Genomic DNA, 12313 nt, shown 5'->3' on the forward strand with positions numbered 1-12313 from the left:
ACAAATATAAAAATTGAAAAAATGATAAAATATTAATATAAAATTAGAAAAATAAATTTGTAATTATTAACAATACTGTTAAACCAGGCATGCGCCAGAAAGTAATCATCAACCAGTTGATGGTTTTTTTTCTGTACAAACTGGAATCCGCTTATTATGGTGTGTAGTCAGTCGAGAACCAAACTTATGAAATACCGAAAAAAATACTGTACCTTTCCGGGATGAACTTGATGTTATGTACTAATACTATATTTCCTGTTATTAATTTTTGTTTTAAGTTCTTGGAAAAAGTAGCTGGCGAAAGAAGTCAAGGTAACACTAACAGCGTGCAAAGCGATATAAAAAAATATGAATATGTAGCTTTTACATCGCTTTGAGTCAACTTACCGCTGTTAAACAGGTACGTCGCAATCATTGCGGCCTTAAAATTTCTCCCGGACATAGGTAAAATAGGTCAAAAATAACCATTAGATTGATGGAATAAACCTCATTTCATACATATAATATATCATTAGACGTATACTGAAAAAGACAATTTGAGATATAATGTTTTGAACATGCAAGCTACATGTATATCTGTATTATCTATCTTTTGCCAGTCTAGGCACACCTCCAGTAATCTGAGTTAGTAATGACTCTCCACCAAAGGTACACCTATAACCTGAAGACTTGTTAAAATCACCCGTATTTTTAATGATTCCCTTTCTTCTTCTTCTTCTCTACTTATTCAGTTTGAAAAAAACCATCAACATACTGATCTGATATTTACTTTACGGCACATGCCTGGGTAAATGTTTCAAAATTTATAATTTATTAAGTGTAAGTATTATTAAACGTAGATTAACAAAATTTTTAGTTTTCCCAAGGATTTGTTACTATACAAATCCTTGGTTTTCCATAATAGATATTTTTGTAATGTCAAATTTTTTTTATTATGATTATCAATTTTTACAATTTTTCTAGGTTATTACATGTAGGTTATTCATTTTTATTTTATTTTTCTAATATTTAATTTTTTATTTGTATTTTTTTAATTTAAGATAAAAACATGATTGCCTGTTCACTTCAGGTTTGGATAAGTTTCAAGGAGCACATTGTGAGTGAGCGCCAGAGGCGGATTTAGGATTTGGGGGGGGGGGGGGGGGGGGGGCAGGGGGCCCAGGCCCCCCTTTTGTGGGAAAAATTTGGTTGATTACTTAGGGAATCACTGAAGCATGACTGAAGCTGGCCCCCTCTTAGGCAGTTAGTGGGCCCCCCTTATGAAAATTTATGGATCCGCAACTGAGCGCACTCTGGAAGGTTTCTTTAGTGGTGTTTTTAGTTATGTCAAAGGATAATTTGATCCAGTCTTTAATCATGTTAATTGTTTGACAAAAGAAAGAAAGTTTGTAGCTGTCTTTGTTGCATTGAATTTGTCGTTCACGATTGTGAACATTGGTATGTATCAGGCAGAATGTCTATATCTACACTTAAAATTCGGAATAAAGTACAGGGTTTTTGAGATAGATAAGACAAATTATATAAGTAGTTATATTATGTAAAATCTAAACAGATATTTATTGAACACTGGAAGGTGGGATGAGTTCATATAACGGAAGGTTACATTTTGTATTTAATAATTCTAGGCTTGGTTATGATATCTAGAAGCTGATATCGTCTAGCAAGCAGCTTAAAGCACAAGCTTCTACATACATGTACATGACATATATATATATTATTGTATAGCGATTCTTGTCTAATTTTGTATCAATATAAATAAGAAGATGTGGTATGAGTGCCAATGAGACAACTCTCCATCCAAGTCAAAATGTGTAAAAGTAAATAATTATAGGTCAAAGTACGGTTTTCAACACGGAACCTTGGCTCACACCGAACAGCAAGCTATAAAAGGCCCCAAAATGACTAGTGAAAACCAACGGTCTAATCTATATAAAAAACGAGAAGCATTTATGAACCACACCAACAAACGACAACCACTGAACAACAGGTTCCTGACTTACGTTGTAGGACAGGTGCGTCAGAATTCAGCTTTGTACAATGCCAAACGCAGCATCTAGCTTAACATGCTTAAGAAAAGCAAAAAGCTTACTACAAATGTATATAATTTCCAAATTTAGTGGTTTTCGCCTGCTTTCTAATACCTCACTTACCAATAAGTATATATGTTTATCAAAATTGATCATATTAATGATATGCTCAATTGTAATTTATTGACTTTTTTTATAAATTTGTTTTAATCGTATGTAAACTTTCTTTGACACTTATGTAAATGGACAGTACATGTATCAAATATAATTCAGCTGTTTGTTTTCCCCACAACTCCTAAGACCTTTTTACAGAAAGCTCTCTTACTTGGTATGATTGTTTGTCATCATGTGTAGTTTTCAATATTATACACTCATTTTTATTCAGTGCATTTTTATTGGAGTTATGGGACTTTGACTATTTTTATGCCCCTGCTGTGGCCGAGGGGGCATTAAGGTTTACCCTTGTTTGCTGCCTGTCTGTACATCCCGAAATTGGTTTCCTTTCTCTAAATTAAGATTGCCTCAACCAAATGTTATAAAACTTATACACAATGCTTATTACCACAAATCTCAGATCAAATTTGAATTTGGGTGGCGTCACTTTAACTGTTCTGGAGTTATGCCCCTTTATAATTATAAATGGAAAAAATGCTGAATTTTTCGTTTCTGTTCTCTTTTAGTTTGCCTGAACCAAATGTTATGAAACTTATACACAATACTTATTACAATACAACAAAACACAGATCAAGTTCGATTTTGGGTGGAGTCACTTTTACAGTTCTCCAGTTACATGTACATTTATGTCCCTTTATAGCATTATATGCAAGCAGGGGGCATCATCTGTGTCCCATGGACACATTCTCCATTTATTTGGAGTATTGTAACAACACCTGGTGAAACCAACTCCTCTTAGTACCATTTGACAGAAAGCTCTCATACATGTACTTTGTACTGATGTTTGCCATCATGTGTAGCATATTGTACTGTCATTTTGATCTGAATATTTTTACGGGACTTTGACTAGTTTATTGAATATTGTGACAATACCACCATGTGACAGAAAGCTCTCAGTATTGAATATTGTGACAATAACACCATGTGACAGAAAGCTGTCAATATTGAATATTGTGACAATAACACCATGTGACAGAAAGCTCTCAGTATTGGATATTGTGACAATAACACCATGTGACAGAAAGCTCTCAGTATTGGATATTGTGACAATAACACCATGTGACAGAAAGCTCTCAGTATTGGATATTGTGACAATAACACCATGTGACAGAAAGCTCTCAATATTGGATATTGTGACAATAACACCATGTGACAGAAAGCTCTCAATATTGGATATTGTGACAATAACGCCATGTGACAGAACGTTCTCAATATTGGATATTGTGACAATAACACCATGTGACAGAAAGCTCTCAATATTGAATATTGTGACAATAACACCATGTGACAGAACGCTCTCAATATTGAATATTGTGACAATAACACCATGTGACAGAACGCTCTCAGTATTGAATATTGTGACAATAACACCATGTGACAGAAGGCTCTCAGTATTGGATATTGTGACAAAAACACCATGTGACAGAAAGCTCTCAATATTGGATATTGTGACAATAACACCATGTGACAGAAAGCTCTCAATATTGGATATTGTGACAATAACACCATGTGACAGAAAGCTCTCAGTGACAGAAAGCTCTCAGTATTGAATATTGTGACAATAACACCATGTGACAGAAAGCTCTCAATATTGAATATTGTGACAATAACACCATGTGACAGAAAGCTCTCAATATTTAATATTGTGACAATAACACCATGTGACAGAAAGCTCTCAATATTGAATATTGTGACAATAACACCATGTGACAGAAAGCTCTCAGTATTGAATATTGTGACAATAACACCATGTGACAGAAAGCTCTCAATATTGAATATTGTGATAATAACACCATGTGACAGAACGCTCTCAGTATTGGATATTGTGACAATAACACCATGTGACAGAACGCTCTCAATATTGGATATTGTGACAATAACACCATGTGACAGAAAGCTCTCAATATGGAATATTGTGACAATAACACCATGTGACAGAACGCTCTCAGTATTGAATATTGTGACAATAACACCATGTGACAGAACGCTCTCAGTATTGAATATTGTGACAATAACACCATGTGACAGAAGGCTCTCAGTATTGGATATTGTGACAATAACACCATGTGACAGAAAGCTCTCAATATTGGATATTGTGACAATAACACCATGTGACAGAAAGCTCTCAATATTGGATATTGTGACAATAACACCATGTGACAGAAAGCTCTCAGTGACAGAAAGCTCTCAGTATTGAATAGTGTGACAATAACACCATGTGACAGAAAGCTCTCAATATTGAATATTGTGACAATAACACCATGTGACAGAAAGCTCTCAATATTGAATATTGTGACAATAACACCATGTGACAGAAAGCTCTCAATATTTAATATTGTGACAATAACACCATGTGACAGAAAGCTCTCAATATTGAATATTGTGACAATAACACCATGTGACAGAAAGCTCTCAGTATTGAATATTGTGACAATAACACCATGTGACAGAAAGCTCTCAATATTGAATATTGTGATAATAACACCATGTGACAGAACGCTCTCAGTATTGGATATTGTGACAATAACACCATGTGACAGAAAGCTCTCATACTTATTATAATTGTTTGCTATCATGTGTAGTTAAGTACAGCCATTATTTGACCTGCATTTTCATAGAAGTTGTGGGACTTTTTCCCATTTGTTGAAGTATTGTAACAACAACACCTTGTGAACTCCTCTGAGACTGTTTTTCAGAAACCTCTCATATTTGATAGGATTGGTTGGCATCATGTATCATGTGTGTAGTTGACCATATTACACAGTCATTCTGATCTGTCCATTATGAAGGGAGTTATGGGACTTTGACTTTTTTTAGTATTGTGATAATAAGACAATGAATCATGTGAAGTTGACTGTATATATTCATGATATTATACTGTCATTTTGATTTGACCATTTTTATGGCGTTATGTGACTTTTACCAAATTTTTTACTATCATATATTTTTTGTACCACAATGACACATTGTGTCACACGATTTAGTTTCTCATTTATGCAGCGAGGAGGACATTTTGCTACAACATAACAATCTTGTTTATTTTTTCATTTTCTACTATGTCTACAGACAATGACCATGATGACAGAGATAAAGGAAAATTTCCATAAAAAAAAAAATTGCATTTAACTTTTTTATATCTAGTGGATGCTAGGCATTAAATCTTAAAACTCCACATGTTTGTCTGTACTCTAGAGTTTTTTTTTAAGGTGTAAAAACAGCCATTTTTGTCCATTTGGAACAAACCTTCAAATGAGGAATTATTCCCTCAAAAGAAATAGAGATGAAAAGTAATTTAGTAGTGTAACGAAGAAAGTACATTGTATATATATATTATCTTTATTTGAAGTAGGCATTTGAACTCTGGTGGATAGTTGTCTCATTGGCAATCATACCACACCTCCTTATCTTTTATATTTAAAACAATTTAAACTCTCATGCAGGAGCTTTTTGTACAGACAATAAATGTACATGTAAATGTAAACACTACATTATGCATACAATCTCTCTATATATATATGATGTATGTTACATGATCATGTGAGGATGTCAATGTAACATACATACATACACCTTTTGAGTTCACTTTAATATTTCGTCATACATCACATGTACATTACAACATGTATGTTATAAATAAATAGTATGAAACATATTTTTAAATTATGCAATAAATTTACAAATTATACCAACATGACCAAGATAAAACAACTTTAAACATTCTATTATTGAAGTATTTTATCAAAATTTCAAGTTGGTTGACACATAAATTTACAACTTTGTGATGACCTTTCCTACTATACATGTACATGCTATATGTCACACAAACATTTGGCAAAAGGGCAGGTATTTTTATGAAAGGGGATAAAAAAAATCATACTTTTAAAATTAGGCACAAATTTAAGTCTATTGGGTGAGCACTACAATGATGAATGTAAGATTGTGTTTTTGTCGAGCCTGCGACTTTTGTCGCAGAAAGCTCGACATAGGGATAGCGATCCGGCGGCGGCGGCGGCGTTAGCTAACTTCTTAAAAGCTTTATATTTTAGAAGATGGAAGACCTGGATGCTTCATACTTTGTATATGGATGCCTCATGTTACGAAGTTTCCGTCAGTCACATGTCCAATGTCCTTGACCTCATTTCCATGGTTCAGTGACTACTTGAAAAAAAAGTTCAGATTTTTTGTAATGTTAAATTCTCTCTTATTATAAGTAATAGGATAACTATATTTGGTATGTGCGTACCTTGCAAGGTCCTCATGCCCGTCAGACAGTTTTCACTTGACCTCGACCTCATTTCATGGATCAGTGAACAAGGTTAAGTTTTCGTGGTCAAGTCCATATCTCAGATACTATAAGCAATAGGTCTAGTATATTCGGTGTATGGAAGGACTGTAAGGTGTACATGTCCAACTGGCAGGTGTCATCTGACCTTGACCTCATTTTCATGGTTCAGTGGTTATAGTTAAGTTTTTGTGTTTTGGTCTGTTTTTCTTATACTGTATGCAATAGGTCTACTATATTTGGTGTATGGAATGATTGTAAGGTGTACATGTCTAGCTGGCAGGTGTCATCTGACCTTGACCTCATTTTCATGGTTCAGTGGTCAAAGTTAAGTTTTTGAGTTTTGGTCTTTCTTTCTAATACTGCATGCAATAGGTCAGCTATATTTGGTGTATGGAATGATTGTAAGGTGTACATGTCTAGCTGGCAGGTGTCATCTTACCTTGACCTCATTTTCATGGTTCAGTGGTCAAAGTTAAGTTTTTGAGTTTTGGTCTTTTTTTCTAATACTATATGCAATAGTTCAACTATATTTGGTGTATGGAAATATTTTATGATCTATATGTCAGTTACGCAGGTTTTATTTGACCTTGACCTCATTTTCAAGGTTCATTGCTCAGTGTTAAGTTTTTGTGTTTTCGTCTGTTTTTCTTAAACTATAAGCAATAGGTCAACTATATTTGTTGTATGGAAGATTTGTTAGCTGTACATGCCTGCCTAGCATGGTTCATCTGACCTTGACCTCATTTTCATGGTTCATTGGTCAATGTTTAGTTTACTTGGTTAATGTTAAGTTTATGTGACAGTTGTAATAAAGCTTTATATTTAGGACTATCAACATAATATCAATGATTAGTAAAGAAGGCGAGACATTTCAGCGTGTGCACTCTTGTTAAACATCTATACATGTTTAACCCCGCCACATTTTGTATGTGCCTGTCCCAAGTCAGGAGCCTGTTATTCAGTGGTTGTCGTTTGTTGCTGTATATCATATTTGTTTTTCGTTCTTTATTTTGTACATGAATCAGGCCGTTAGTTTTCTCATTTGAATTGTTTTACATTTGTCATTTCGGGGCCTTTTATATCTGACTATGCGGTATAGGTTTCACTCATTGTTGAAGGCCGTATGATGACCTGTAGTTGTTAATTTCTGTGTCATTTGGTCTCTTGTGGAGAGTTGTCTCATTGGCAATCATCCACATCTTCTAATTTTTTTATGATATATATATAAAAAAAAAATTTTACACTTCATTATTGCACTAGTACTAGTAAGTACTGTGTCCTTCATGTTTAACAAGACACATCAATAACAGACACATTATTTTACTCATATATAAATATGACCTAATATTAACAATTGCAAACTTCGATGAATACCTTTCTTTTGTTTTTTTCCTCAATTTCCCTGAAAAGTATACCAAAATGTTGACACATCCTCGTGTAGCAAATTAAATGTAATATACAGGAAGTTTATACATGTACCCCCTCCCCAGCCTTTCCCCTGGGTTTGAATACATACTCAGTGATGTCAATAGATAGTTTTAGTGCCAGGAGATAGTGAAAAAGTTATAGAACTAGACTCACAAGGCTGGTCTTTCACCTCTCGTAGCAAGATGGCCTTTGCGGCAAAGGGTCTGGGGCTGCTTAAGACTACAGAAACTCTGGCGGTAAATACTGTAAAATCCTGACTCTCTCCTGATACCTTATTTCACTCACAAACCACTGCCTTATTTTAGTTAATTCTCATGATTTATTTTTTTTAAATATTGAAATTCAAAGACTGAGTCTTGCTTCAGTACAAACTTTTTATTTTGCTAATCACAGTGCCCACAAGGAACAGATTAATTGCAGTGAACATAGAAATGACCGAAATACAAATGGTCTTTTTTATAGAAAAAAACACACACAAAAAAGACAATTTTTACCTCATATACATGATATTGTATGTTTCAATTTAGAATGCTATGGATTTACTGTTTCTGACATTTGCTTTGTTATCTGCTCTAAAACTTTTAACTTCTTTGGAATTCCAATCATTTGGTATCAATCATTATAATACTGATGAGACAAGAATCAGGCGAAATGTATTTGTGATAAATGGTGTCATGTTGTATTTATATGTCATTGTATGTTGTACATGTTGTACACTTTGATTACTCAATTTCATATTTATTATATCATGCAGTTGTAATATGTGTGCTTTATCAAATAAAATAATTGATTTGATTTGATTTTCTAAGAAATTTTAACATCAATAGACATGATAGACATTAATCATGTTAATAAAAGAGATAGGAACTACTTCAACTAGTTGTGTTATGAAATCTTTTGCAGACACAAGATTATGCAGTTTACAGGAAGTGGAGTCCACAAATAATTTCCATGCATGTGAAAACAATCTTATTTTTCACAACACATACTGCATGTACTGTACACATGGTACATGTGTGAACAAGCTTCATGAGAAATAAAAATCTTTATATTATCATTTTTGAAAAAGCATGATATATATTTATATTATACATTGACTCAAAATAGAACATGTAGAAAATCCTAATTTCAGGTAAGCATGGTAAGAGTGCCAAGCTAGCCTCTTCTGAAAATTATCTGATAAATTGCTAAAAATGATATATTTTTAAAATTTAGGTTAAAATAAAGAATAATGTAATGGTCTACATCATGCCAGGGAAATAGATGTGATCCGTGGCTGCCATGGATCATCCACGGAATAGATTAGCACCTCTTAGAAACGACTCAAAATTACGGAGAGAAACATTTCAAAATGGATGGCCTCCTGATAAAAATTTCTTGTCTATTGATGAACTTGTGAACCAAGGATTTTATTTTCTTGGTCCGGGTAATGGTGATCGTGTTCAATGTGTATATTGTGCTGGAATATTGAGCAACTGGGAACCAAATGATAACATTTTAACAGAACATAAGAGAAACTTTCCTCAGTGTCCGATGATGAAATCTCCATACAAAATGGCAGCTTATAGAGACTTATCTACAAGAAAAGCAAGTTTTACTGGGTGGCCACCACAAATGAGACAAAAGCCTGATGATTTAGCAGAAGCAGGGTTGTTTTACTTAGGTAAAATTTTAGTTTAGTTTCTCATGTCTATAACTTGGGCAATGTTGGAAGTCTTTTTTATGACCCCGCAACAAAGTTGTTGGGGCCATATAGTTTTACCCTTATGGATCTGTCACTCCATAATTAATGTTATTCCGTCATTCTGTCATTCCGCCTTTCTGTCATTCTGTCATTTGGCAACAAACAGTTATACAGATTTTTTTTTCTAAACAACTTCTCAAATTGAGCTGATTTTTAGCTCACCTGGCCCAGAGGGCCAAGTGAGCTTTTCTCATCACTTGGCGTCCTGCGTCCTTCGTCCTGCGTCCGTAAACTTTTACAAAAATCTTCTCCTCTGAAACTACTGGGCTAAATTTGACCAAACTTGTCCACAATCATCATTGGGGTATCTAGTTTAAAAAATGTGTCCGGTGACCCGGCCAACCAACCAAGATGGCCGCCATGGCTAAAAATAGAACATAGGGGTAAAATGTAGATTTTGGCTTATATCTCTTAAACCAAAGCATTTAGAGTAAATCTGACATAGGGTAAAATCAAGATCTATCTGCCCTGAAATTTTCAGACAAATCTGACAACCTGTTGTTGGGTTGCTGCCCCTGAATTGGTAATTTTAAGGAAATTTTGCAGTTTTTGGTTATTATCTTGAATATTATTATAGATAGAGATAAACTGTAAACAGCAATAATGTTCAGAAAAGTAAGATCTACAAATAAGTTGCATGACCAAAATTGTTAGTCTACCCCTTTAGGAGTTATTGCCCTTAATAGTCAATTTTTAACAATTTTTTGTAAATTTTTGTAATCTTTTACAAAAATCTTCTCCTCTGAAACTACTGAGACAAATTTAACCATACTTGGCCATAATCATTATTAGGGTATCTAGTTTAAAAAATTTGTCCGATAACCCCGCCTTCCAACCATCATGGCCGACTTGGTTAGAAATAGAACATAGGGGTAAAATGCAGTTTTTGGTTTATATCTCTGAAACTAAAGCATTTAGAACAAATCTGACAGGTGGCAAAAATGTTCATCAGATTTAGATTTATCTGTCCTGAAATTTTCAGACGAATCCAACAACCCGTTGTTGGGTAGCTGCCCCTGAGTTAGTAATTTTACAAAAATTTTGCAGTTTTTTGTAATTATCTTAGATATCATTATAATATCTAATATCTACAAATGTAATACTATTAATTATGATATTAACCTTATTTTACATGATTTCCAAAGCATCAGTAAATACAGGTGAGCGACACAGGCTCTTGAGAGCCTCTAGTTTACAATTTTCATAAATTTTGTAAATTTTTGTAAATTTTTACAAAATATTTTCCACTGTAACCAGTCAGGGGTACTACTTAAACAAGTGATTTCAGAATCACTCCCTCGAGTGATTTTGGATGTGAAATATTAAAAATTTTCACACAGACTTTTTAAAATCACTGAAACAAGTAATTTTAGAAGTTAAAATGTAATCACTTTAATAAGTGTTTATAACATTTTCTTGATATTTTTTCCACAAGCTTGATTTTTTTATTGGTAAAAAGACAACAATTCCATTGAAAAAACAACTATGTATATGCAGAAATTGTCTTTTGCTTGATAAGCCTGACACTTTTACAGTTTTTTTAAAATATGCAAAAACTGGAATAGTTTGTAGATCAGGTCATAACCTTGAAGTAGATCATTCTAACTCTAAAGAAAACCAATCAGGTTACCTAATACTGTTGATCTTTGTCTGATAGTAAGAGTAGTTAATGAATTTTTGATTACAGAAAAATTCCCAAGGGCACTTTTAAAAGCTTTAGCGCACTAACTTACTGCCCAAGCGCACTGGTGAAATTAATATACAAAGAAAAAGGGATAATTGATTTATGTAGGAAAATTATAGAAAAGATTGTGAAAATATGGAAAATCAATGAAATTAGCATTTGAAGATCAAAGAAAACACTAAAATCACTTAAATAGGTGATAACTGAATTTATCAAATCACTGAAATAAGTGATGATGAAATCACTTGTTTAAGTAGCACCCCTGACTGGTAACTACTGGGCCAAGTTCATTATAGATAGAGATAATTGTAAGCAGCAAGAATGTTCAGTAAAGTAAGATCTACAAATAAGTTGTCATGACCAAAATGGTCAGTTGACCCCTAAAGGAGTTATTGCCCTGTATAATCAATTTTTAACCATTTTTTGTAAATTTTTGTAATCTTTAACAAAAATCTTCTCCTCTGAAACTACAAGGCAAATTTAACCAAACTTGTCCACAATCATCATTTGGGTATCTTGTTTAAAAAATGTGTCCGATGACCCCGCCCGCGAACCAAGATGGCGGACATGGCTAAAAAATAGTTCATAGGGTAAAATGCAGTTTTTGGCTCATATCTCTGAAACCAAAGCATTTAGAGCAAATCTGACAGGGATAAAATGTTCATTAGGTCAAGATCTATCGGCCCTGAAATTTTCAGACCAATCAGGCAACACGTTGGGTTGCTGCCCCTGAATTGGTAATTTTAAGAAAATTTTGCAGCTTTTGGTTATTATCTTGAATATTATTATAGATAGAGATAAACTGTAAACAGCAATAATGTTCAGCAAAGTAAGATCTACAAATAAGTCAACATGACCAAAATTGTCAATTGAGCCCTTAAGGAGTTATTGCCTTTTTTTCAGTCAAGGGTGTAACTTGAATAAGTTATTAGAGAGAAATAACATACATGTGTTATTACGGATACTTTCTC

At 33.7% G+C, this 12313-nt stretch overlaps 1 protein-coding gene across 2 annotated transcripts in view; it reads left to right on the forward strand.

Annotated features, from left to right (window-relative positions):
- The first annotated feature begins 231 nt into the window (after nucleotides 1–231).
- The window catches only part of LOC127724334 (baculoviral IAP repeat-containing protein 2-like), a 34896-nt gene continuing 22814 nt past the window's right edge, over nucleotides 232–12313 (forward strand). Inside the window, exons 1-2 of one of the 2 annotated variants that reach the window (XM_052231269.1) lie at nucleotides 232–312; nucleotides 9130–9577. In XM_052231269.1, coding sequence (XP_052087229.1) covers nucleotides 9196–9577 — 382 coding nt within the window. In that variant the 5' untranslated portion in view covers nucleotides 232–312; nucleotides 9130–9195. Of the gene's footprint in view, nucleotides 401–9129; nucleotides 9578–12313 lie in introns of both variants that reach the window. The other variant, XM_052231268.1, reaches the window with a different exon arrangement.

This window comes from Mytilus californianus, unplaced genomic scaffold, assembly GCF_021869535.1.
Source record: "Mytilus californianus isolate M0D057914Y unplaced genomic scaffold, xbMytCali1.0.p SCAF_14, whole genome shotgun sequence".
NCBI classification, from domain to species: domain Eukaryota; kingdom Metazoa; phylum Mollusca; class Bivalvia; order Mytilida; family Mytilidae; genus Mytilus; species Mytilus californianus.